This window comes from Neodiprion pinetum, chromosome 3 (genome assembly GCF_021155775.2).
Source record: "Neodiprion pinetum isolate iyNeoPine1 chromosome 3, iyNeoPine1.2, whole genome shotgun sequence".
Classification (NCBI taxonomy): domain Eukaryota; kingdom Metazoa; phylum Arthropoda; class Insecta; order Hymenoptera; family Diprionidae; genus Neodiprion; species Neodiprion pinetum.
Genome location: NC_060234.1, coordinates 32,841,255 through 32,866,561, shown reverse-complemented (window position 1 = coordinate 32,866,561; position 25,307 = coordinate 32,841,255). Strand labels below are relative to the sequence as shown.

The 25,307-nt window shown below is 42.5% G+C and overlaps 1 protein-coding gene across 4 annotated transcripts in view; it reads left to right on the top strand.

Annotated features, from left to right (window-relative positions):
• sick (sickie) overlaps positions 1-22,876 on the top strand; it is a 179,466-nt gene extending 156,590 nt beyond the window's left edge. For all 4 annotated transcript variants that reach the window (XM_046615988.2, XM_046615987.2, XM_046615990.2 and 1 more), the window contains 6 exons: positions 14,008-14,091; positions 16,962-17,609; positions 18,042-19,108; positions 19,258-19,460; positions 19,568-19,932; positions 20,212-22,876. In XM_046615988.2, coding sequence (XP_046471944.1) covers positions 14,008-14,091; positions 16,962-17,609; positions 18,042-19,108; positions 19,258-19,460; positions 19,568-19,932; positions 20,212-20,376 — 2,532 coding nt within the window. In that variant the 3' untranslated portion in view covers positions 20,377-22,876. The remainder of the gene's footprint in view (positions 1-14,007; positions 14,092-16,961; positions 17,610-18,041; positions 19,109-19,257; positions 19,461-19,567; positions 19,933-20,211) is intronic.
• Positions 22,877-25,307: the final 2,431 nt, after the last annotated feature.

The window sequence follows — 25,307 nt, the reverse complement described above, 5'->3', positions numbered from 1 at the left end:
AGAATTGACATGAGCAGGAGGTTCAAAATAGAAATTATGAACGTGTTAGTCTCGTATTACACAACATTTCAACACTTGTTCAAATTATTTCCAACAACTGTCTACCGGCGCAAAGGGAAATCCTAACCATTTTGATCTTGACTGTACCTACGGAGGGTTTCATACGGACTCTGATTCGGAGATTGGTCAATTTATAATAACGTATTCGCCTGGATTTATAAGGCGCAGAGATGTGTCGCGATCTAGGCAATAGGGTCGAGTTATTATTTTATACCTGGGATCGAGGCCCGCGGCGAAAAGCGTAGGTGCCATCTTTATCTCTGTCCGCGATAAGACTATCTCGAAATCCTATCAGTAAATAAACGACGCCACAAATGGCTGCGACAACAAGGCGTCTCGCTGCTGCAGCAACGCTACCGGTCTCTCAATGCCGATTCCCATACAGATACTGTACTATACTTTGTAACACGCGGCAATCATACGTACCTGACATACATAGGCAGTTGACGTAGGTGTGCGGTCATTTCACTGAATTCCCACAGCTTCTAGGCTGTCGTAAGAGACTTTCTTTTGATTTCAAAGACTTAAAATTAATACATTTAGGTACAATAAAGGACAACGTATCGAGAGATTAATTAAATACGCTCCGTTATACCGATGTTCATATTATAGGTACGAGGTATAACAGCTTCATCCACTTTCAATATTATAATATTTATTTACGGACGTTTTCATGCTGCATGCGTACAAAGGCATACGCGGCACACATGTATTTTTATTACTATTATTCTTGTTATTATCGAATATCTCTTCAATGCCGTAACTCGTTTTAATGCTTGCGTATTATACATACACACATAATTTCGCGGTCGCCTCTAGTCACGTCACGTCGTTAATTCTGCACACCGAGAGATCGGAAATATCAGCCACGTAATCCTCCACGATCGTTTCGTGAAATCGTTAGAAATCTCTTCCGCAATTTTGCGCGTAACGTATAATTACAGAAGTAGGGTAAAATTGAAAATAACGAAAAAAATAAATAAAGCAAAAAAATATTGTCATGGGCGAAGGGGAAAGGAAGAAAAGGAAAACGACGGTGATCCGAAAAACACGTATATGTCGTTCTCCAGGAAGAACACCGCCGCAATGTGCGCCGTATTTATGTTTCTCAGCTTGTCCGACGTGTCTCGTTCGCCATATTTTGCTTGAGGCAGGGTCAAGTGAGCAACTGCAGCACACTTCGAGAGTAGGCATCTTGAAGGAGAAGATTTCCGTCCTCCTTATAAGACGTGGAGAACAGGCATCATCTGTTTCCCATTAACCGCATACCTATTGACGACTAGTCCGCGGAAATTGAAAAGAAAACCACGACAAGAAAAATTCGCAGTCTTGATTAAAACCCGCTGAAGTGTGAATAATTGCGCGTTGCATAAAAATGAAACGAGGAACTGTAGGTCCGAAAAAAAAAAAAAATCTAAATCGTGTTCTAAGTAAATAATGGTTCAGTGATTATATTTTACCGTCGTTGCAAAATTTTACTAGCATGAGAGGGTTAACTTCCGGCTGTGGGAAATACTGTAAAAATATTATAGCTTCGAAATGCAATTAGAATCATGCCGCAGAGTATCGGTCGAACTAATGATACCTAGTACGCGACTATTGAACCGAGGGTAACCGATCTCATCGAGGCTCTGACCACTCGTCGGGTTGCTACATTGATATATGCATGTATTCAGGAAATGAACTACTTCATTTCGAGGTTGTGGCTTATTCGCGAGTCGCTTGATACAGGCTTTGGTTTCCATCTGTGTAGCGGGTACCGTATATTTTGTACATTTGCATCGAAGGAATGGTTTATACACATTACACAATACTTACTGTGTATAATACATACACATACATACATATCACATACGTATATATATCATGTAGAGAAAACCAGATAGCATTGACATTCGAGAACTAGAATGCGCAGCGTCCAGTCCGTCGGTGATCGCGTGTATCTGTCTCTTGTCTCTGTCTCCTTGTGACCCCAGACTACCGTTCATCTTCTTCGTTGCATAATTTAAAACGAGAGAAAAAATTACTAGTATCTTTCGTTAACGAGCTGTATGTAAATACTAAAGCTTGAATTATCAATTCGCATTTGTAACCAACTGTTGGCAGGAGTTTTTGATCGATCGAATACCCCTCGGTCTAAACCTCTAAACTACTAATTTATCGCGTAACTTTCAGATCGGTTTGAAAATTTAAGCATGAATTTGACGATAAAATGACGAGGCTAGCTGATTTTGAACTATAGTATTACTGGACGAACGTGTAACATGGAATTGAATTAACGGTGGAAATAATTACTTCGGTTGTGTTAAGTATTAACGAGAAACGCGAGTAAAACGGAGCTGTTCAATTGTGATCTCCATTTCACGATTTGACAACCGTTATTTATAGATATTGACTTATGGGTATCGAAGAGTACATAAGTGTGCCAACGTTTATCGATGTAGGCGAGCGTTCAATCGCGGAATTGCGAACATCACTAACGTATAAAGTGTTTCATTGACCCAATACAATCATTTCGTACCCGATATTCATCGAATGATTTGTGTGTATGTTTGGCTTCTTGAGGGGATTGGAAAAAGAAAAATTGTATTCATTCGTTTAATCTCCGGTCCAGATAACACGGCGTGATGATTATTCGAATATAAATCGTGCAGGGCACGAAGGTTCTATACGTAGTCTATAATTCTTCTGTTAGGGAAATGGTTGGTCAAGGGTTCTCGGCGCTAATAATTAAAAAATCGAAAAGCTTATCGTCTGCTGTCGTCAACGTCTCCTTTGCGTTTTTATTGAAAAATTTACTCTCGCTGCTCCATCTCTCTCATCCACTCTATCTCCTTATGTTTTTCTTCAGGCGACCGCGGTTGCTGGTATAAATTTATAATTTCACATAAACGTCTTCTCCGACGATTCCGGAGTAAGAAAAACTATGCATCGTCTTTACCACAAGATCGATTGGGGAATACAAAACGAAGGAATCGAACCGTGCAGTAAGCTTGTCAGCAGGAAGCGCGGACAAGCGTGAACTGAATAAATGTTATTAACCATATCTCCAGTCGATTAAATACCGGCTACCGATCGTGCCGCAGTATCGGGGATATATTGGTCGCGCGTGTAAACGATCGCGACACAATTAATTCAACGTGGAAATAAGTCGCATGGGCGCGCCGGATCTTTGTCGGTCTGCGCGAGGATAGAATACCTACATCTGTGACTCGAATCGGAATAATCCCGTCGATGAACAAGCTGAGAAAACAAATTAGGTAATCGATGAATATAAACGTTCGTCCGGCCGGCTAATATTATGCGTTTTAGTTATGCAACTTGGATGTCGACGAGGTTGAATAGTTGGGTTGTTATAGCTAGGTTTAGTCGAACGTGAAGCGATGAGCTTCAAAAACCAGTCTTATATATACATGTTTCTTAAATATCTATCGTAACGTAAACAAATTGGCGAAAATTTTCAGCCTGGAATTGTGCTGCTGTCATCGATTCAGTTGCAGCCCCGTCTTATATAAAACACTTGATAATTACTCGTATCGTTCTATACGCAGCACGCACAAGACTTATTATGGTACACGTCATGAACAGGATGTTTTCCCTCTTATTTTGTATACCACAAAGTGTGGTACTTGAATTTTACTGCTTTTACTTTGGTGAGATCGTTCGTACACCCGGGTTATCTTAATCGTTGCGTACTGTCGTCACCAGTAACCGACGATTTTGATAAGGTTCTCTGTTAAAAAAACGCCGATCTGAGTCACCAATCGGGGAGATTCAAACTTATTGTGAAATCAAGATGCCTGTTGCGAAATCGTTCGAAATTCAACCGGCAATTAACCGGGCTAGTTATGATTATTGGAGCACCACCTATGATTTAGAACCTTGCCAAAGATCGCTTTCGACAATTAGTCCCGCAGCAGCGTGTAATTTATTTTTTACGACTGACCACTTTTACAATTCAATCGTCATTAATTATTCATTATTATTACCAATAGCCGGTCTTCGGTGCTGTTCTTTTTTCTTTTTTCTTATCCTACCCTCGTCGATCTACTGATACGTTGCTTTGACTTTGAAGTTTAGCAAAATTTGATGCCTCACATACTATTTCCAAGAGTGTTGTTAGAAACGATCGATTTGTCTCAACTGTATACGATATTCAATTAGTTGATGTAATACTTCTCTCATTCCAACCAATAGCAATATCAAATACTTACAAGTAACTAGAGCGCACGTGTGGCAACTGAGTTAATAAATGGGTAAGGGGCGAACGTAGTGGGACCTAACGATTGTGATGGTTATAACATCAGGCAACTTTATTTCACAATGGCGTACCATAAATTTATGGTACTTATACTGAACTAAGCAAATACCCGTCCATAACACAGTATATATTGTCATGCGCCCCGACGTGAATAAATAAAAAGTGACGCGTGTGTAACCAGTGGGATATTGTCAATCTTCCAGCGATGCAGTTTCAAAAGAAGAAAGAAACATTTTGAATAAACAAAAAACGCATGTGTTCCGAGAAGAAGAAAAACATCTTGTTGTTTCCGCTACTCGAATACAGATCCACGCAATGTTTCGATACGCGGCGGAGCTGACGGTCATGGTGGAACAGAACGTCTGAAGTCATTCTGAACGTGAATAAGATGCGAAAACCCTCGACGCTACCTTGATTACTGGAACAAAAATCATGGAACTCAACGTCTGCTCGAGACGCGTCCATGACGGGTACGCGACCATCCGAGCTCGAGGCCGAAGCAGGCCGAGAGCAGTCTACAGATCCGACTCCGAGGAGCTGCTTAAGGAGACCAACGGTCCTTATGCACCTATGGAGATGTCATCGATCGTTTCTCTTCAAGGATCGGCGCGGGTGCCGCGATGGTGTGACGCGGGGAAGGATTCCTTCGCCGAAAACTACGGCACTCTCAAGGCTAGTCTGAGACGAGCCCCGTCCCTGAACGAGGATCGAAAGTCAACACCGGACGACCAAGTCCCGATATTGAACACTTTTGCGAGCAAAACTAGACCGAGACGTCAATCCAGCTGCACGATTTCCTCCGAAAGTGGGACCTCCTTTATCGGTAGCGAATCGGAAGCCCCTCAGACGCCTGTCGCCACATCCGTTCTCCAAAATGGAGACGACGCGAGGCGAGTCTACGACAGTCTTCCTCTTGAGGGCGACAGGCATGCTACGATTAATTCGGACTGGGTACAGAAGGATAATCATGCCGACGAGGAAAGATCCGCCATAAGGTCACCGGAGGTGGTACAGCGCGATATTGGATGGACGAAGTTTGCTATCGATGGTAACGTTAACTCGAATGAGAATAATTGCACTGTGGATAACTATGCGAGTCTGAGAAGCTCGGGGCATAGAGGAGATGACGGTTTTCTCCACGCTGATAATAAGAACAACAAAAGAACGCCGGCGAATAAGACGAGGCAGCCAATTTACGCGATTCCCAACGTGCCTCGGTTGAACAATAAACCACCGCGGGCACCGAGGGACCCTGGTGTTGAGGGCAATTACGTACCGAGTGGTGATCTGTACCGTAGCACGGCCCAGTATATCGAGGATTTGAATAGAAACATCGCGAAAATTGATAAGAACTATGCGGAAATGAAGTCGGGGAATAACAGGAACTCCACGTACGGTATAATAAATAAGATCGCCAAGAATGATGTCGAGAATTCATCGAAAAACATTTACGGTGTTCACAGAAAGAGGGACATGGTTCCCATGCCACCGATTTCACCCAACTTTGGTGAACCCTCCGAGGATCGGGAATTCGAGTTCAAGGCGCCGAACGGAACTGCCAAAAAGACGACAAAGGCGAGGCCGAATTCGTACGGAAAATTGCCTCCAAAAGTACTACCCAGGTCTTCGTCAATCGAGAGCACCTCATCCCCGTCGAGAAACTCGAATGGTTCATCATCTTCGGCAAAATCTACCGAATCTCTATACGCCATCAGCGAGGCTTTGGCCGGATTGCCAAAGAGCAGAGTAACCTTCCAGGAGCCGAATGTCTCGAAGAATACTTTCAGTTCGAACGAGGTTACGACGAACGTGGCCCATACTCTTCCAGTCAAGCGATCGTCCTTCAGGAACCGGAAGGACAGGGCAAGACCACTGGATAATTCCAAGGAGGATATTCTTTCCGTGACGTTGAACAATGCAACGGGCCGATCGGTGACCCTCTGTCGCAGAAACACGGAGCGCATCCTTCGGCGGAATCCGTCAGAGGAAGAGATGGTGGACGATGTGTTTGTCGAAAACGCGAACAACTCGTTTCGCAGTTCTCCTTCGAGAAAGGTGAGTCCGAAATCAGCAAAGGTCGTCCGCACGATTACCCGTCGGAACAGTGCGCGCTCTCACGAGGATATCCTGAGTGATACCCTCGCTGTAGGGACGACTTATGGAACGCTGCCGTACCGGAAGCCCGGGATGTCTCCCAGGCCGTTGCACAAGTCCAGCGAAGACGTGCTGGACGGTGCCAGGAATTGTGGTATCGAGACCGAGAATCTAGGCAGAGCCTACAAGAGCACGGTTGACGTGAGAGACCACACCGAACTCCTGAAAATCCATAGGAGACACGGTTCCGGGAAGTGGATGAACGCCGTGCCCGTCTGCCTGCTCGACGCCACCGACGTCATCCTCAACGGTCAGCTTCAGCGCTCGAAGGAACTTCTCAACTCCGAGAAGCGACCCGAGGAGGTCTCGAATACCACCATGGATACGGTGGACCATTACGCCATGCTGCAAGCCCAATTCCGCGGTGAGGGTGAGGACCACCCAAATCCAGTGGACGATAAGAGCGCCAGAAAGTCCAGCAGAGCTCGGACTAGACATAATTCTTTGGAACTGGACGCCGACGCGTCGGTCTCGAGCAATAACATGAACTACGCCACTCTGCCTCGAAGAAGAGGGAACGCAGCTAAAGCCGACCAGGACTTCGCTGATTGTCCGAAACGCTTGTCCGGCACCTTGCCGGTCCTGGAACCGCTCTACGAGCACGCCGTTAGTGACCCCGTCAAACCCAGGAACCCGGATAATGTGATTCCGTGGTGGGAGCTGGCCACTAGAAAGTACAGGCATAGGAGCTGCCCATCTTTGCAGGTAACACAGTTGTTGAAAGAATAATAGGCATCGTCAGATCTTGTGTAGAAAAAGCTAGACTCGACGGTCCGCGCGAGCAGGCGCCGTCTAAATTAGAGAGAAAAAAAAAAAAAAAAAAAAAAACGAAAAGTAAAGATGAAAACATACAAATGTGGTTACACAATCTAGCCTCTCTGAACCGGCGAGCTTATTTTTAAACAGATAAGAAATTGATGACTCTTTATCTCCGTTCCCCAAGTAAAGAGCCGACGTCCCCTCCCGATGACTCGTGTATGGCAGTAATATGGTAGATATAGATAGTAATGGTACACAACAGATATTACATCAATTCTATCTGCAGCTAGTGGTGTAATTAGCGGTATAACAACTGTGTAAATACCTTAGCTGCTTCGTAAACGTGTCACTGTATAAGTATTTTATTCAACGTGTATGAAAGAAAACTAAGTATGTATTATGAGTAAGCCGGTAAGTCTGAAGTAGGTACATTGTACAACAGCAGGTAGCCGCGTTGCTTCTTGCCTGTATGATCCGTTGGAATACTATTATTCTTGCATCTTGTTAAATTGAGAAACAATCGTCTATTATCAAGCTGAACACAATGTAGCCTTAAAAAAGGGAACCGAAGTCTTCGGGGATCTCACTTCTGGCAGCGCTACCAATTTCTTTTTCTAATCGTAACCGTACGTCGTGTCTATAGCCATATGAGAATTCTCTCGTTGTTGGACTACCGACGCAACTTGGAAACATTAAATCAAACCAACGGACAAACGGGGAGAATTGATGATGACCTCTGCGCCGCCTTCGTATAGGACTCTCTCTGGCCAAGCCCTACTTATACATTATACCACACTTCCAGCCTTGCTTGTTCGTGTACTTGGAGAACGAAGTGGGTACACGCGAGCGTCGGAACCGAGATGGATGTGTGGGTTGAGTATGCGATGCTCATCTCTCCGACTGAACAATAGATCTGATTGAATAATTAGAAGTAGTTGCAGTGCCTCCTCCTTGCATTCTATTTACTTATTTCAGGAGCACATTACAGGGCATTTCTACTTCTGTCGCATACATACGTTCGGAAGCGAAGATCTCTCCGAGCTCCTTGAGCACTGTTCATTGGCGCAAATTCTGTAAAATCAGACGATTTCACATCAACGGATGGGCAGAATTTATCGTGTAATTCGTAAGTGCGACCACGGGCGTGGGACAACGGGAGTGGCATGTCGCGTGTGCATGGCTGCTGCTTCTTTCGGTTACCGACCAACCGACCAAAGATTTATTTCATAACACGCACGTACGTCCCGGGTTTTCGTACTCGTGCAACGCGTCCCACGTAGGACAAGAAACAGCTAACCAGATGATGTAGGGCCCGAGTTTGCGTGGACGCCCTTATACTCCTGCCTGCAGGGCCATGGTCCGCAGCTCACCGATTCCGATTCCGCGGACAGCCCATGGGTGACATCATGTCTCTAATTATTTCGTATATAACGCGCATCTAATCCCATTAACTTCGTCAGGGCGCTGTCAAGATGGCAACCACGTGTTCATCCTTGATGGCAAGACCGACGCGACTCACACACACATACGAGAGCTTCTGGTGGGTTGCCTCTTGCGCATCCGTATCTTTCTTCGCGCGTCTGTAGCCCGTAGAGGCAACGCACGCATGTAACTCTGAGATAATGTTTCACGCCAGTCCTCTGTGGCCTGGGAACTGTTACTCCAGTTAACACTCCGTAACCTCCACCATGGCTCGGGTGCCTTCACACCGAACGATCAAACGATCGGACGATCGAAGTGTATAACTTTATAGCTTTACTCTCATACTCTGATCAATGCCACTTTTAAACGATCGTTCAGAGCCAGATCATCAGATATTCCGTATCAAAAAACGGACTCACGAGTATTGTCCGCGACAGGAAATGTCGGTAGTACAGTTTTGTCGCGGCTTAGGAATACCAACTATCGAACACACCTGTGTTGTATCAATTCACAATGGGCTTAAAAACTTCCCATCGCATCGTGTCGCGCATGCTGGTGTGCATTGACGTTGCATACTGATTTTATGATGGTACAGCCGTCAGAGAAACATCGTAGGTTGTTTATCGTTATGCCGAAGTGCTCCCGCGTTCATCCATGTAAATTCTCCTCAATTTTAGTGTGAATGCTGCCTTGTGGGTGAATCGAGAGTTAAGAGACCGTATCTCGAGACTTGGTTTTGTGACTATAATTTCACCGCGATGCAGCTGCGTCGTTGTAAGTGCATTATTTGCACGTTTTCTGACGTGATGTATGCGTCGTTCATTTCAGCGCAACATCTTGAAAATATTTGGAAGGTCAGCCGTTCAAAAAACGGACGTTTCTTACCTTCAGTTTCGTTGGCTGCTACGCAGCAAATGATATGTCACGGTCATCTAAAGTCACAATTCCTACCCTACTCTCTAGGTACGTTTTTTTTCTCAACTCTTCGGTGGAACCGGAAACGAGTCGCGAAAAACAAATAAAATGTTTATACGTTGGTGGAAAATTAACTCCGAATGTGGGATGAGTGAATGTTAGTGGGGCCTTGTTTCCATCACTCCGAGATATCCATTTCTTTGTGCACTTTGATTAAACTTATTTTGAATCCAAATTAGAGTCGACGAGGTCACGATTCGTGAAGTTTGAGCAATCGTTCGTGACCGCTTAAAAAGCTACCACGAAAATCGAAGAGTTTATTATTATGCACGTGGGTGGTACCATTTTTAAAACTGTATTATGGACTCAGCTTACGCAAATATCCCTCAGCCATATGCGACTGTATCTTTCATTCGTTTATGTAGCAGAAGTCTTAACTCGATCCAGAAGGTCGTGTTTGGCTAGAGGCGCGATAACGAAAACCAAAACTGCACTCCGTGTAAACAACTCTCGTGCCTAAGCAAATTATCCATTTGGTCGGACACATTCCTACGGTTGATTCATTATATACACAAATATTCGGCGATCATGGACCCAGACTAAGTGCCATTCTCGAACCCTTTTTCGCTTACCCATTAAAGTAAACGAACCAAAAATATTTCATGCGACTTAAAATTTTCCAAAGGTCACTTATCGCTAGAAGCTATACGGCGTACTCACGATGTTCTCAACATTCTACTGCTAAGAAGGTGTCATTGGCCTTTTATGAGAACTCGGTAAGACGTGGAATAAAGTATAAGGTAATGCAAAGGATACGGGAACTGCAATGTTTGACGTTGATTGTGCAAGCCATCTTTCCACTATCGTTGAATTTTATTCGATAATCATCATCGAGATGGCGACGATGATGTTGCAATACGCTCCGTGCGTGAAATTTAAGTTCTCATTATCCTTTGAATTGATTTGGTTGAATCGTGTTGTTACAAAATGAATTTCGCTACAATCTGAATACGCGCAGCAGTATGACAGCTGCTGATTGATTCTCTTGAATTTTACCGAACAGGGTGATACCTAACAACCACGTGGGTATTATAACTATCGTATACTTTCTCTATAGATTGTGGTATGCATGATATCGTGTGGCCAACTAGCAATTTTCGAAACTATACATGCACTAAGTCGCGGGCTCTGAAGGCTTGAGTCTATCTCGTCAATCGAACGTTGGAATTATGAATACTATAACAACAGCAGAGACAGTGAGTCAAGGATGTGTCTCCCGGCTTACATACTTTGCCTATGACATCTGACTCGATCCGAAACTCACGGTATCTCCGTCGATCCTTGCGCTTCTTGTGCAGTTATCTTATTCATTTATGGTGGCTATATCCGCGTGTACTTACGTATATTTATAATACCTTTGAATACGAACAAATGCTGTGGGTGCGGCCGTAAATTTGTAAATTGCAACCTATTGTTGATAGAATAGAATCCGTCGGTACATACAGACGTATGGACATGGTACAGTAGCCAGCTGAGTGAATTACGTAGTCATCTGGGTTCGTCTCCTCGTATAGCTGAATATTAAACGAAACTAGGCTTCGCTAGTTACGCAATTCCAATTATCTTACCCACTCATGACGACCACGACATACGATCTCAATTCTCAATCAGACCTTTCGCTACACGTTCTTGGGTCCTCGCCTTACCATACTTACATCACATACATGTACGAAACTCGATGCCTCATCGCTGTAAAAAAGATCCTCTTAAAGAAGACCGCAGAAAGAGGCAAACAAAAAGAAACTATCAACAGTTCTCGCAGTCATCGGTCTCGAGAGGTCCATAGCAGAAAAATATTTAGGAAGTGAAAAACAGCTGTCCAAGTCACAATCGGCTTGGTTGCACTCAAGTTCACGTGAATCGGAACGTGACACCGATCGGTGCTAAATTAACATGAAAAGATTCGATTGAAACGGGTTTTCGGTTAAGCGTAGGAGGAAATAGACGTCAACGCTTTTCATGGATCGCCGTGTGTGTTCGAGATTAGATATCAGATTGAGCCCCCACGTCACGGTACAGTGTTCACGTTTCATTCCCTGCAACGATCTGTGGTCGATGAATTTGTCCATAACACACAGTTTGCATTTGAGTCACCGTCGTAAAGTTCCAGGAATGTTGAAAGATAGGACGTAAATGTGGTACTTGGGATCCTTATTCCACAGATCTTTCGTAGCAGCGGCGTATAATACTTAATTCAATCCATGATCCGGTATATTCCCACATTCCGTGAGAATTTGAAAAATTATCCAGAAGACAGTCGGGGGAATCAGTTTCAAACCGCGGCCCACCGCATGATCCTTTCTCGAACCAACACGATCCAGAATCGATACAGTTTTTCCGACTTTTAACCGCTATTCCTTCGAGGATATCAGCTGTATTCTACATCTAAATATCACAGCGTCCAGGTGATAATTTCTTGAAACTAGTCAACTAGCAACAAATGAGGTAGGTATCGACTGCCGCAGGAGCAATTTGATATCAGAAACTGATATCCAGATGTTACGCGTACCGTTATTGTATACATCTTATTTCCTTACACCTTTCAAATAGAAAATGGACCATCTATCCACGTATGTTTATAGTACATGTATATGGAGGGAGCATGCATTCACCGAGGATACATGTATGTAATATGTTTACATACAGAAATTTCAATCGGTGTGGCGGTGCGTCGCGGCGCGTGGGCGCCGGTTTGGGTCAGTCGCCCACTGATGCAGCGTCTTGCCAGACTAGCACGAACAATTTGATACGGTTTTTCTTATTACCAAGAGCTTATACTGGACCATTGGAGTGCAAGAAGTAATACAGAGTTGCCAGCGCCATTATTTCTCGGTCCAAGCACAGAGCAGATCCGGGTACGCTCGTCGCAAGGCTTGTCATGCCCATCGTGGAAATTAAATTTACCGATGAATTGTTGAATAAAAAACAGCCAGACTTGAAGGTCTGGCGAGACGTCGAATAGGTCATCAGAGCGCAGGCCAATAAATAGACCTCGGTGGTATAGACAGGATGTTTACGAGTTGATTACTTCATTAAAGCCGGTCATAATCAGAAGCTAAAAACGCTGGTAGGTACCAGAAAAAGCTGACAGGCCTGACTAGCGTAGACTGTGCGAGGCGCCTCGGTGACTGTGCATACCGGCGTTTCTCATTGTTAGTATGTTTCTCCGGAACGGTTTTACTGCACTTTGTTCTCCGTTCTTTATTAGTGAATCATTCTTTCAATTGCAGCGACAACTGTCAAAATTCTATAACTAACCGAGTCTACACAGGTATGAACATACGAAGATAATGTGTTTTCCTTTTACCTGCGCTCTGCCCGATTATGTTTATATTCACATTGCATTACAGTACCCAGAATCGAAACAGTAACATATCCAAAGTGGCGCAATATCTTTGAATGGATAGCTTTTAATGCTTAACGTGTTATAATACTACGTCTTGAGGATTACGTTCATTGCACGAGCATTAGTCTGTTCGCAGCGGGTTCACTGAACCACAAGAGGTTCTCAGGTTCTATATCAAATTTTCTATTTCCAACCGAAGAAATCATTCAGATAACGAACTACGACTTGGCTCCTCTCGCTTGTACTATGCCTCTTGAGAAAAAATAGAATCTATAACTTTGGACGAAAATAAAGTAGATTACCGCACCGCGAATGGTTATCATTGTCTATTACTTTATATACGCATACACGCAAGGTACGGTCTGGCTTCGATGCCGATACAAACCCGAGCCAGAGTGAATCGAATACAGCTGGTGGAGAAATCACAAAGAAAAATCAATAAAAAGATGATGTGAAAAAGCCACGGAGTAATTTAAGTCGGTCTAGTTTAGTCAGATTCATCTTGCGACTGGTTTTAGAGCGCGTCTTATACACCTGACAGCGGCTGCTTATCTTATTGCTGTCAGGCCCCACTGTTGGGAAATATCATCGTAATTACACGTCCGGACCTAGGGACTTGCGGTACACATACAGTGGCCTGCCGGACCTTACCACGCTACGCGTCCGACTCTCCCAGCCCTGAAAGCCCAGGGCCCGAGGCCGGGTGCGCCAATGGATTTTTTTCATTCGTTTTAACGTGCTAACGACAACCTGCGAACACGTGTGCAACTGCGTACGGCCCTATGTTCCGAACCGTATAATTTTCTCCGATTCCACGACGAATTCTGAACGAAAAATAAACAAACTGGGATCAACGGGAACGTGTCGAATATTTTAAAATATTTTATACGCTAGATTTACACTAGATCTTAGATCCACAGTCTCGTTCATCAATATCCACGCTGGGATACGGGACTTGAATAAAATAACTGCTATTCTCTCGGGCGTAATATCAGCCTTTTAAATATTTTTATTTCTCTTCCTGTTACAGGCCCACGTTGTATCTGCCTTCGAACAGTCCCTGTCCAACATGACCCAGAGGCTGCAGTATCTCACCGCCACCGCCGAGAAAAAGGTAATTATTCAATTTCACCGCATAAATTTATACCGCAGGCGCACGCGTCGGCTTCACCAAGGTTCAAGTTGCAGTTCAAGCGGAGTTCACGACTCGTGGATAATGCACGCCGCCACGAGTACTACGTTTGTATCACTGCTGCGTAATTGTACTCCCAAGTTTTATCATTGGCGTGGTTGACAATCTAGTAAGCAACTTCAACACGCTGCGGTTGACTGGGAGAATGGTTTTCGTTACATGGGGAGTAAGTAACATGTGTTCAATGTTGGGCTGCAGCGTGCGGAGATATAAGTTACTTGTTGGCGGGAGGAAAAAATCTGACGGCGGGTAATACCATCTGGTGAATGGAACGAGAGAGCATGAATTTCGTCTGGAATACTATTTGTGAAATATTTTGTGCCGCCAGATTGCATCGTCATTACTGTATCAGTTATGTGGCTGAAAATTGAAGCTGAAAAGATCTTCGTGGCCGGCTGAGTTTTTACGCTGTAATCTGAACCAAGTTCTGTATGAAAAACAAAAGATAGAATGTCAAAAGAAGTAAGATCTTATTCCGCAGAATCGTTGCGGTGCCGAAAAGAAACCTCAAAATTAGAAACATATAAATTTCGGCAAGCTTTGATGACAAAATTAAATAAAACACGTTATGAAATGATCAAGATAAGCTCCGAGCAACTCTAACTTGAAAAATTTCAGTTTTCCGAAAATGCTAATCGATGTGGATCGTCCTGCAATGGACCAAAGCCCTCCGCTATTGAGCTGAAAAGAGCCTTGAGTACCACTGACATGACAGATCCCGAATACCAGCAGAATGTCAGAGCGGACGAAAGTGCAGCTATCCTACAGGAAACGAGTCGCTCCCTCGTTGCGGCGCCTAGAACGACAGAAAATCTTGCAGGGTCTGTAGTAGAGGATTCAAAAACTACTACAGTTAAAAAGAATCGGTATGATTCAGATCACCAGGTCTCTGGATACTCTCCAATCAACGCATGGAGGAGGGCTACGGAAGCGATAGCAACAATCTTCAGAAGTGGCCAGCGGTCGAGTATCAATTCACCCAGAAATGATGAGCAATCCGTACCGCAAGAGTCCGGTGGTAAATTACCTTCAGATACTGTTACCCAGGATCCGAAAAATCCTAAGCGTGATCCCAGGAATCCGAATCGCCAACAAAAAACCAACCACTATTCACGACTCGAAGATCTAGGCGCCACCGACAATCCCTTAGTCCCCGGATTAAATCAGATCATTTCGCCTTCTGCTATCCCTATGTTAATACCTACCCTCTCAGAGGACGATAGAATCATGCGTCTCAAAATGCCACCTTGCTCAGCTTCTGCCAATGTTAGAAGGACGTCTGGTCCTTCGGAGACGAAAAAATTAGAAGGAGGAGCGTCAGCAGGAAAAGACGCTTTAAATAATGTCAACTACTCTCAGAAAAAGATGGAAATTTTCGAGGCGTTGGACGGTCAAATAACCGCGGGCAGTCTTATCGGTTACAGCTCGAAACTGGATCGTAGCTTGAGAAGAGTATCCCGTAAACCTGAGCTCCTGTCCAATCCCAATGCAAAGACGCAGCTGGTGCCGAACCGGAATCTGCTTCCCGTAGCCATAGTAAATGCTGGCGGAGCTTTGGGCATTGGAGGATTAAGGAAATCACCCACTATGACTACTCCTCAAGACGACAAGGCTGACAAGCCCCTGGATCCGAGCTCGAAGTCCACGAGACAACTATATAGCATGGCTGACTCATGGAGCAGCGATTCTGTCACCAGTCACTCCGAAATTTGTTCCTGTTGTCACAATAATGAGCCTTGTCCTATCCATGGAAAATCCAATGTCACACAAAAATAATCAGCGACAGTGAAAATAATTAAGGCATCGAGTTTAAACACTTTCTTAAAATGATAGTAACGTTCTGGATAATGTCATAGCAGTTCGTCGACTTTTTTAAATACTCATGCACGTGGAAGCTTATTCATAAACCCGTACACTTATCATAACTGCGTCTGGCATATAACAACTGTAATAGAGCCATAGAATAAAATCTATTGAACGATTTTACTTCAGTATTTATAGCGTTCGGGGCCTACTTAAAGAATTCGTTTTACTGTCATCATTTTTCGAACTCGATGATGTTGTACTGATTAGGAACAATATACGTTCATCGGTACATTTTATTTTTAAAACGTTAATTACATTGTTGCGCGAGGATTGCTTATCTTGTATCGTGAGGAGAAGATTTTAGGTTAGTAGAAAGAAATTGTTTCTGACACGTATACAAGGTAAAATATAACAAAAATAGATTTTCGTTTCCTCGAAAACGTTACACTCATACCAAGTTCTGCAGTTTATTCCCATGTAGAAATCAGCTTTGCAGGGCCCCGCATAAAGAATTTTTACTTAATAAAAAGAATTCCGAAAATTAATTCATAATTTTCCATAAAATACAATTCACCTCCTGCTCGCGCTTTTATCGTATACAGTAAATATGTTGATATCGAACATTTTTTTATCGTCATTGATAATGAGATTTATTGAAATCATCGGTTTGTATGAGAAATTTTGTATCTTCAAAGACGGGGCCCCAATCAAGGCGGGGTCCGGGGTTTCGGCCCCATTCCCTTAATCCAGGCCTGGTTGTTGCGTATGGGTGTATTTTTAAGAACCTCAGATGCTGGAGGATCTCTTGCAACACATTTGTGTTGAATCAATGGTTCAAAAGTTTTTTATAGATGGGTACATCGAATTAAAGTCAATTATGACAAGTAATCCTGCCGATACTTGCTTATCGGATGTCTATTGTCTTGCAATTTAAAACATTGTGACCATTCACTGATAAGTAACAAATGTCACTTCTTTCTCCACAGGATTCCGAACTACAAGAGTTGAGAGATACGATAGAGCGACTGAGGAAACAAAGTGCGGAGGCTGGACTGAATGCGTCGAATCAAAATGCCGCGACGAATGGACGTCGACATACCCTCGGTGATTCGGAAAGCACAACCGGGTGCACGGGATCGAACAGCAACCATCAAGGGTCTTCAATGGCGAGGCAGTTGTCAGCGGACAGCGTGACATCGTTGAATTCTTTGAGCAGCGCCTGCTCAGCCAGTAGTCATCACAAGAAGAAAGGATGGCTTCGAAGTTCCTTTTCCAAGGCGTTCTCTCGCTCGCGGAAAAACCGTCACGGCTCTGTCTCAGACGCCGAAGATTGCAAGGATGGACCAGGCGAAATGAGCGCACCAAACAGCCCAAGGTTACCCACGGCAGCTAAACACGAATCTCGAAGTCAAACTCAGGGCCCGAGGAGCAACGGGCAAAGATCTCCGGAGAATGAAAACGGAATGACGGGTAGCAAGAGTAGTTCTGCGTTGTACAAAAAAGAGGATGAGGATGTTGACGAGCTGAAGAAACAATTACGGGAGAAAGACATGGTTCTTACCGATATTCGGTTGGAGGCTCTTTCGTCGGCACATCAGCTAGAATCTCTGAAGGATACAGTTATCAAAATGAGGGTACGTATTGACATGGAGACTATTGAATCGACCTCGTGACTAGTCACTGTCTTTGCATATATTTATGTCAGGGATAATTCAACCTATTGCACGTACGCCATAACCATGAATGTATTCTTATCTTACGCACCTTTGATCTCCGTTGCGAAATCACACAGTTTATAACAAATGACGTCTGTTTTCATGTGCCATTTTGCCACAAGTTTGATAGCTTTTATTTTTGTCTCGTTAGACTTTACTCGTGAAACGCGATATTTGATATCATTATCAAAATTGCGCTGCGTCTTACATAATGTAATATGTAAACGAGGTCGTTCAGTATCACGAGTTTGAGAAGCCCAAACACTAGTCCGAAGGTCGGATATTGCCAGCGTTATTCACGCACCTGTTATAATGATATTTTCTAACTAAGTCTATCCTTTATTCATCTAGAACGAAATGCTGAATTTGAAGCAAAATAACGAGCGTCTCCAGCGTTTGGTAACATCGAAATCCTTGACCTCCTCACAATCATCGTTGCCAAGTGATCCTGAACGAAGATTCAGCATGACCGAGGTTGCCTCAAGCGTCGCGGCAATGTCGAGCGGAGGCAATCATCCCCAGGGTACCGATCAACTCGAGGATTTATCCGTTCCGGAACATTCGGTTGTTCAGACAGCGACGACGATGACGAACGAACCTCCGATCGAGCAAGACACCGACGGAAAGAGGATCAACGTGGCGGTTTACCTCGGAAGTGAACGAAGCTTCAATTTGAACGTGATCGGAAACACGTCGACAGACGGAAAGAACGAGCCGGCTCATTGCGTGATCGCCAGTGTCTGTATATCGAACAAAACCACTTGGGATTCTCTCGATGCCACCGTAAGACGGTGCTTCAAAGAGTACGTCGCCAGGGTAGATCCGGTGACGAATCTCGGCCTCGGAGTTGAGTGTATCGCCGCTTACCACCTCGGCGAATCTTCCCGCTGTACCGCCGACTCTCAGTTACCGGAATTACTGCCGTGTGGTTACCTGGTCGGTCACGTAAGGACGATCTACTTGGTTTTGTCAGGCTACTCGTGGCTTGCCGTCGATACCTTGATTCCAAGATCCATAGTTCAGCGGCTGGTTTCACTCCTCACGGAACATCGCCGTGTTATATTGTGCGGCCCGAGTGACACTGGCAAGAGTTACCTCGCTGGAAAACTCGCACATGCTTTAGTCGACACCGACACCGAGACGAAGTATGCTGCGTCGGTTGCTACTGTAAACGTAGATGACAAGCCCAGCAAGGAACTCAGGCAGTATCTTGCCCACATCGCTGAACGGTGCGATTCGAGCGCTGCCGATGAACTACCTCGCGTTATCATTCTAGAGAATTTACAACATGCCGCATCGCTCGGTGAATTGTTTAGCGGGCTGCTAGGCACAAGGCATTCCTCCTGTCCGGCCATCATTGGCACCATGAGTCAGGCCACATGTAGCACTACCAATCTTCAATTACATCATAATTTTAGGTGAATGATAGCAATTTTTCTTTTCAAGTTCTCTTGTCATTGTTAAAATGGGGGGAAATTGACAACTACTTGCAATGACTAGATGTATTTCATAAATCCGGCAAAGTTATTTGATCTTAAAAACTTTGTGTCATTATAAATTTCAAAAGGTGGGTTTTGTGCGCTAACCACATGGAGCCGGTCAAGGGTTTCCTGGGACGTTACCTTCGACGAAGACTGCTGGAGCATGAACTGCGGGAATCGGGGGGAACACGAAATGCAAAAATGGCTGCAGTCGTAGAATGGATTCCCAGAGTTTGGCTACACGTGAACAAATTCCTCGAAACACACAGCAGTTCTGACGTCACGATCGGTTGGTTACCGAAATTGATTTCTGTACATGATATAAATCATGAAATATAAAATTAATGACGTGTTGAAAGTTAATGATTCGACGGAACTTGTTATCGCGTCTTTCAGGTCCACGACTATTCCTATCTTGTCCGATGGAAGTCGCGGGCTCCCAAGTCTGGTTTACGGGCGTATGGAATTACTCCGTGTTACCGTATTTGGTTGACGCGGTAAGAGAAGGACTGACCTTATACGGTCGGCGAATTAGCGGAAATGGTAACGGAGATTCTCCATGGGAAGATCCTACCCACTTCATCACATCCAGCTACCCTTGGGTTGCACCCCACGCCGTTCATGGCGGGAGCGATGCTCTCCATCGAATGCGACCCGAGGACGTCGGCTATGATGTTAGTTCCGCTCATAATTCTGGCGTTGGTGCGTCCAGCGTCAAGAGCCTTGGCAGCACGCACAGTGACACGGAAGGCGATCCGTTGGTACGTTTCGAATTAATTCTGGATGTTTTATCTGTAGTTGAAGTATATTTCCCAGTGAATCCCACAGGAAATTGCTCATATTCCGTGAAATACATAGGTGAATATTGAAAGACTTGTTATTAGAATTTAGAACGAACTAGGTATATAGGCCTTATTTTGTAGAGAGATGTCTCATTAGATAAATTGATGAGCCGATGAGATTAATTAGCGGTATCTATATTTAGTCAAATTAATCATTGATCAGTTTTATTCAAGGCATTAAATAAATTGTTATTACAGTTAAACATGCTGATGCGGCTACAGGAAGCAGCCAACTATTCAAGTCCGCACAGTAACGACAGTGATTCGGTTACGTCACTGGACTCTTCACACACTCGGCACTCCGAAGACCTGACTTGCAGCTCTTCAACTTCCTCCTCCAGAGGCGTTGAATCTACGCTTTAGAGTATATGAAATGAATCGCCATGTCGAAACTACGAAAACGATATTACAAATTTACTAACTATCGCTAAATTTTAGAAGAGAGCGTATAAATGTCAAGATGATTGCTGAATTCAGGACTAGGAAGGAAAATACGCATGTTAAAAACGAGTACATGCTGGTTTTTGTTTTATAATTTTATTTTGATCATAATTACTCAAAAAATGTCTGATGTTGAATTGATAGTTATAAAAATTTATTCGTCAATCAAAAGATTTTTAAATAATTATGAAAACTCCTGAGAGTTATTTTTATTTGTACAAATATTTCTTCCAGGTAAGATATTTTGTTTGTGTATATCTACGATTGAAACGCATGAGAAGCTAATTTATTTGTATTTCAGAATCGCAATATAATCATTTTAAATATCGATGAATAAGTTGGTTACAAATTCTATTACTTTCCCAACTTACAGTTTAAGAGTAAGCTTCATTTTTTTCTCTCAATAGGTGAGTAAATGAGTGAAAAATTAGAATGTACTATGCAGGCGGTGAATGTTTCTCACTAGTCATATTTCAAAGAACAGAAATCAATGGTCATAACTTGAACGTTTCGATTAAAATAAAGTCATAACGTCAATTCTTGACACTGTATTCAGCAGCTGTATTTTTGCCATTTATCATCGCTACTATTGTTGTTCGTAAATAATACTCTTGACTATTGACGCAAGTAAAGCTCTCGTCTCTCCCCCATACTATCAGTGATTGTGTGTTAATTGAATAATAATAGAGAAAAGAACAAATGTTATCCATACACAATTTATTATACAGCACCATGCTGAAGTTGGTATGGATAGCTCGTGTTGTTGGCTACAGAGGCCTAGGTAGAATAATAAGAAGAAAACGAAAAAAAGAAACGCCTTTTCAATACAACGTAAATCGTAGTATAAATTTCACATAGGAGGCATCGTCCGGTCAAGATTACCAAAAGTATGTACAATACCTGCAATTGTTTTCCATTCTTATAATATTTATCAATCGCTTAAGAATTGCCTCAATGTTGATTGGTATTACTATAAACATAAACTGTGTACATATTTGTAGTGCGATGCTCGAGGTCTATATTTCTATATGTATAGGCGATTGGTACGAAGAAATATGTTCAATTGAAATGTGGAAACAGAAGAGTCAATTCTAAGTAAACAGATTGCAAAATCATTTAACCGCCAAGTGATGAGTCCACAAGTATTTTTGCGATTTTTTAAAATTAGTATGGAAAAACGCGATGCAATAAGCTGTGCTGCCATTACAGTAGTGTGATTGTATTTTAAAACGAATATACTATCAAACGATATGTGAGTGTCGCAATAGTTGATAAAGACAGATGCGTACTAAACTATAAATTCGGAAAAGCATCAATTAATCATGTGAAAATTCTTAACTTACAATTTTAGCCGTAGATACACACTACAGTATTATCGATGAAAATGAAGTTTACTTTAAACTGGGTGCTTTAAATTAAAATCACTTATGCAGTATATATTTATTACTATGCATATTAATTGTTCCCATTCGTCATTCAATTTGAGCTGATATCTCGACATAGCTTCAAGGAAGCTGCTGCACAATAAAAAACTAAAAAAAATCGAAACCGTATCGATTGCCAGTGTGCAGTATATTTATAACATAGAGAACTATCACGGGTCGTTTCGCCAAAGAAGTCTAAAGGATAACATACATAACTGTGCAAAATAGTTTGGCACCCAGGATGAAGTAACATAATCAGGATTATACTTGCGCAAAGATAAAATCATTATTTATACATAAACATGCTATAATAAATTTTATTTAATACAAGTTGTTAATATAATGATATAATATATGAACCAAAATAACGACGGTGTATATACATATATGTATCAGTGTACATGCATACAAAACGCGTTTGTATCTATATATAAATATATATATATATATACGCATGCATTTAATAATAACGGTGGTAAAACGCTTAGTTTAAGATACATGAGTAATTCTGGTCATATAATATTGTATATATCTATACTCATAAATCGAATGAAAACTAAGCGAAACCAGACGATGTTGTATAGCCCGTTTAGATCTGAGTGGTCTTTGCCGATAATCAACTGATGGAATATACGTCTTGCTGCGACGAAGTTTCCGGATTCAAACTTGAACGCCATGAAGTTTAACATTTTTCATAATATTTATATTGATAATAATACTAACGATGAATTTAAATTCGCCTAAGACCCGAGAGGAGGTGATCCAAATGGACTATACAGATGATATATTTAATTTAGATTATTGCGTCTCGCTCACTTAGGACGCGCCTAAAAACGTAAGTTATAATGTAACATGTAATCATTATACAGTCACGTTTACAGGTTTTTTTACGTTTTTACCGTATTTATACGCTATATATACATACGGCACTACACACAAGTTCTACTCGGATGATAACGTTATTGTGTCACGAAATAAAAACATCAAATTCTGTGAAATTAATCGCGTACTCTCATTTTCTAATCACGGTTTGCTGTATCAGATTGCGCTGGCTTTTTCTGCTACCGACATAAATCTTAAACAGTATTGATTGGTACTTTTGGTCAAGTCCGACTAGTGATACTAACGTGTTGCCGTCGATGTGCTGAGTTCTGTCGGTCAGTTAGAAATCTCAGCAAGATCTTTGGTATTTTGTGGATCGGGAAGCATAACTTTCACACGGTACAAAACCGGTTGTGCTGTTCAGATGATAACTTATCACGAACAAATCTACAGCGATCGACTACTACGTCGGTATTAATTGTGCATCCTGCACAGCAATGCATTTTATAAGCACGTTCATCACCGTACAATTATACACACGGTAGTTAAGGGTCTATTCAATTGATTAACGATTTCTATTCTAGTCATAAATCCCTGAACGCATGTAGTATGTGCAATGGAATTATATGGAGTTATATAAGTAACAAAGGAAGTCATTAGATGAATGCCCGTGGCCTTATAGTATGCTTTTTTCTTGACATTCGATCTTTTCGAATTATATTATATAGTCATTAGAATGACTCTAATGCTGTATATGTAACGAATAATTGAATTATGTTTGATGATCGACAGAAGAATTGCGAAGCATGCAACTGCGATTAGTTCAGAATGCAAAATGTGAAAATTATCGATGAAAATAATAGATCGGTATTCAGTGATTAACAATCAGTACCTGTACATAGGTTGGACAATTACATAACCATTGATCACTCATGTCGCGGTATAGACATCTTATATCTACGGCAATGATCGTGATCGAACCTATTAACCTTCCGCATCTATAATATAGGCTACCACGCTTCACAATCCAGAGATTTAATGAACTGTTGCACCAGATTCCTGCGGTATCGAAAGAAATACATTAATCAAAGTTTCGTTTCGTCATTTTCCTGTATTGAAGCAGTCAAGTAGTTGCCTACATGTACGAGACCAAAAAAAAACTAACCGTCTTCCTAATGTGGAAGTAAATTCTGATCTTATAATCATAGAATGTCTCTGATACCTATTCCGAATGCAATACTGTCTTGCATTTCACTAGTTGCGCGGAAACGCGAGAAAGAAAAAAATAACTTTGTTATAAGATATGCTAAAGGTACCAAAATATGTTTGAGGAATCTGCAACTATAATGTTACACTCAACTCGACGTTTCTCGAATTAGTAACGGGTAGATGGGTAATATTCCATGGTTAACTGGTTTTAATAAACTTATGTATTTTTGTTTGGTCTGGTTGCGGTTGTTATTTGAGTAGCCTGCGCATCCCTTGGAAGGGCCAAGGAAAATGGCCAGGCTGGCATTCAGGCTTATCGCCACGTGGACAAAAGCGAGATTATACGTGTGAATTTATGACGCATGCCATTGTATTTTTTTTTAAATATTTACGTTATTATACAAGTTTGTCGAACGGCATGAGATCTCGACGTACGAACGGCCGTATTTCGCGTATTCATACCTGTTTCTAACTGATTACTTGATCCAAGTCCGTTCAGTTGGACAATTGATTTGGGTTAGGTGACCGGTGGTATTTGACGATAGAATTATAGTGCCTTTGCGTAGCTATACAGTAACACTGATCCGGCATTGACATTCAATTTGAAGTGAATTCTACTTGTAACACCATGTAGGAATGTAATTTGGAACGCGGTTATCGAATAATCGAATCATCTGGGTAGAATGGAACGAATTGTGGATCGGTTCGTTGACTAATTAATTATGTACGAGAGCGTTCTCCGAATGCTGTAATTTTCAGGAAGAATGAATAATGATCGTCGTGCGGAGTGAATGTCTTCTGAGATGTGTAGTAGGTATACTCGTATGCCGTGTAACTGCTTGCCAGTGGATTGGCGAACCCACCAAACCAGATTGAGACAGGCGTGTACGCGACAACTGACAATGAATCTTGAATTTTTCATTTTAATAATTAGTAGTAAGAGTGACGTTGATCGATTAATTGTCTGCACACTGAACCACGGAGAATATACTCACGTACACAGTTCAGATTCAAATTTATATCAATCGGACGAATGATTATAAATTAACCGCCATCAACTGACTTCGGTTTGTAAATGAAATTACGCAACGACGGCATTACTTCATATTTCCATGCAAAAGTTGTTAAGGGATGACAGTGAGAGTGGTATTGAATTCGTGCCAAGTAATTTTACGAATCTACCGTGAACACCCGTTTTCATGACTTGATTGACTTCAGTTTCTTACATTTCTCACTGATCGACCATCTACCGAAGCGTATGTATAAATAGACAAGGGTCTAACGATGTTCCCTTACATCAGGTCAGCGAGTTTTGCTCAATGAAATACGCGTATTGAAAATTCGTGGCAGGTTGTTGCCAAAGCGTGTCTTTCGGCAATCACGCGTTTTGCAGACTGT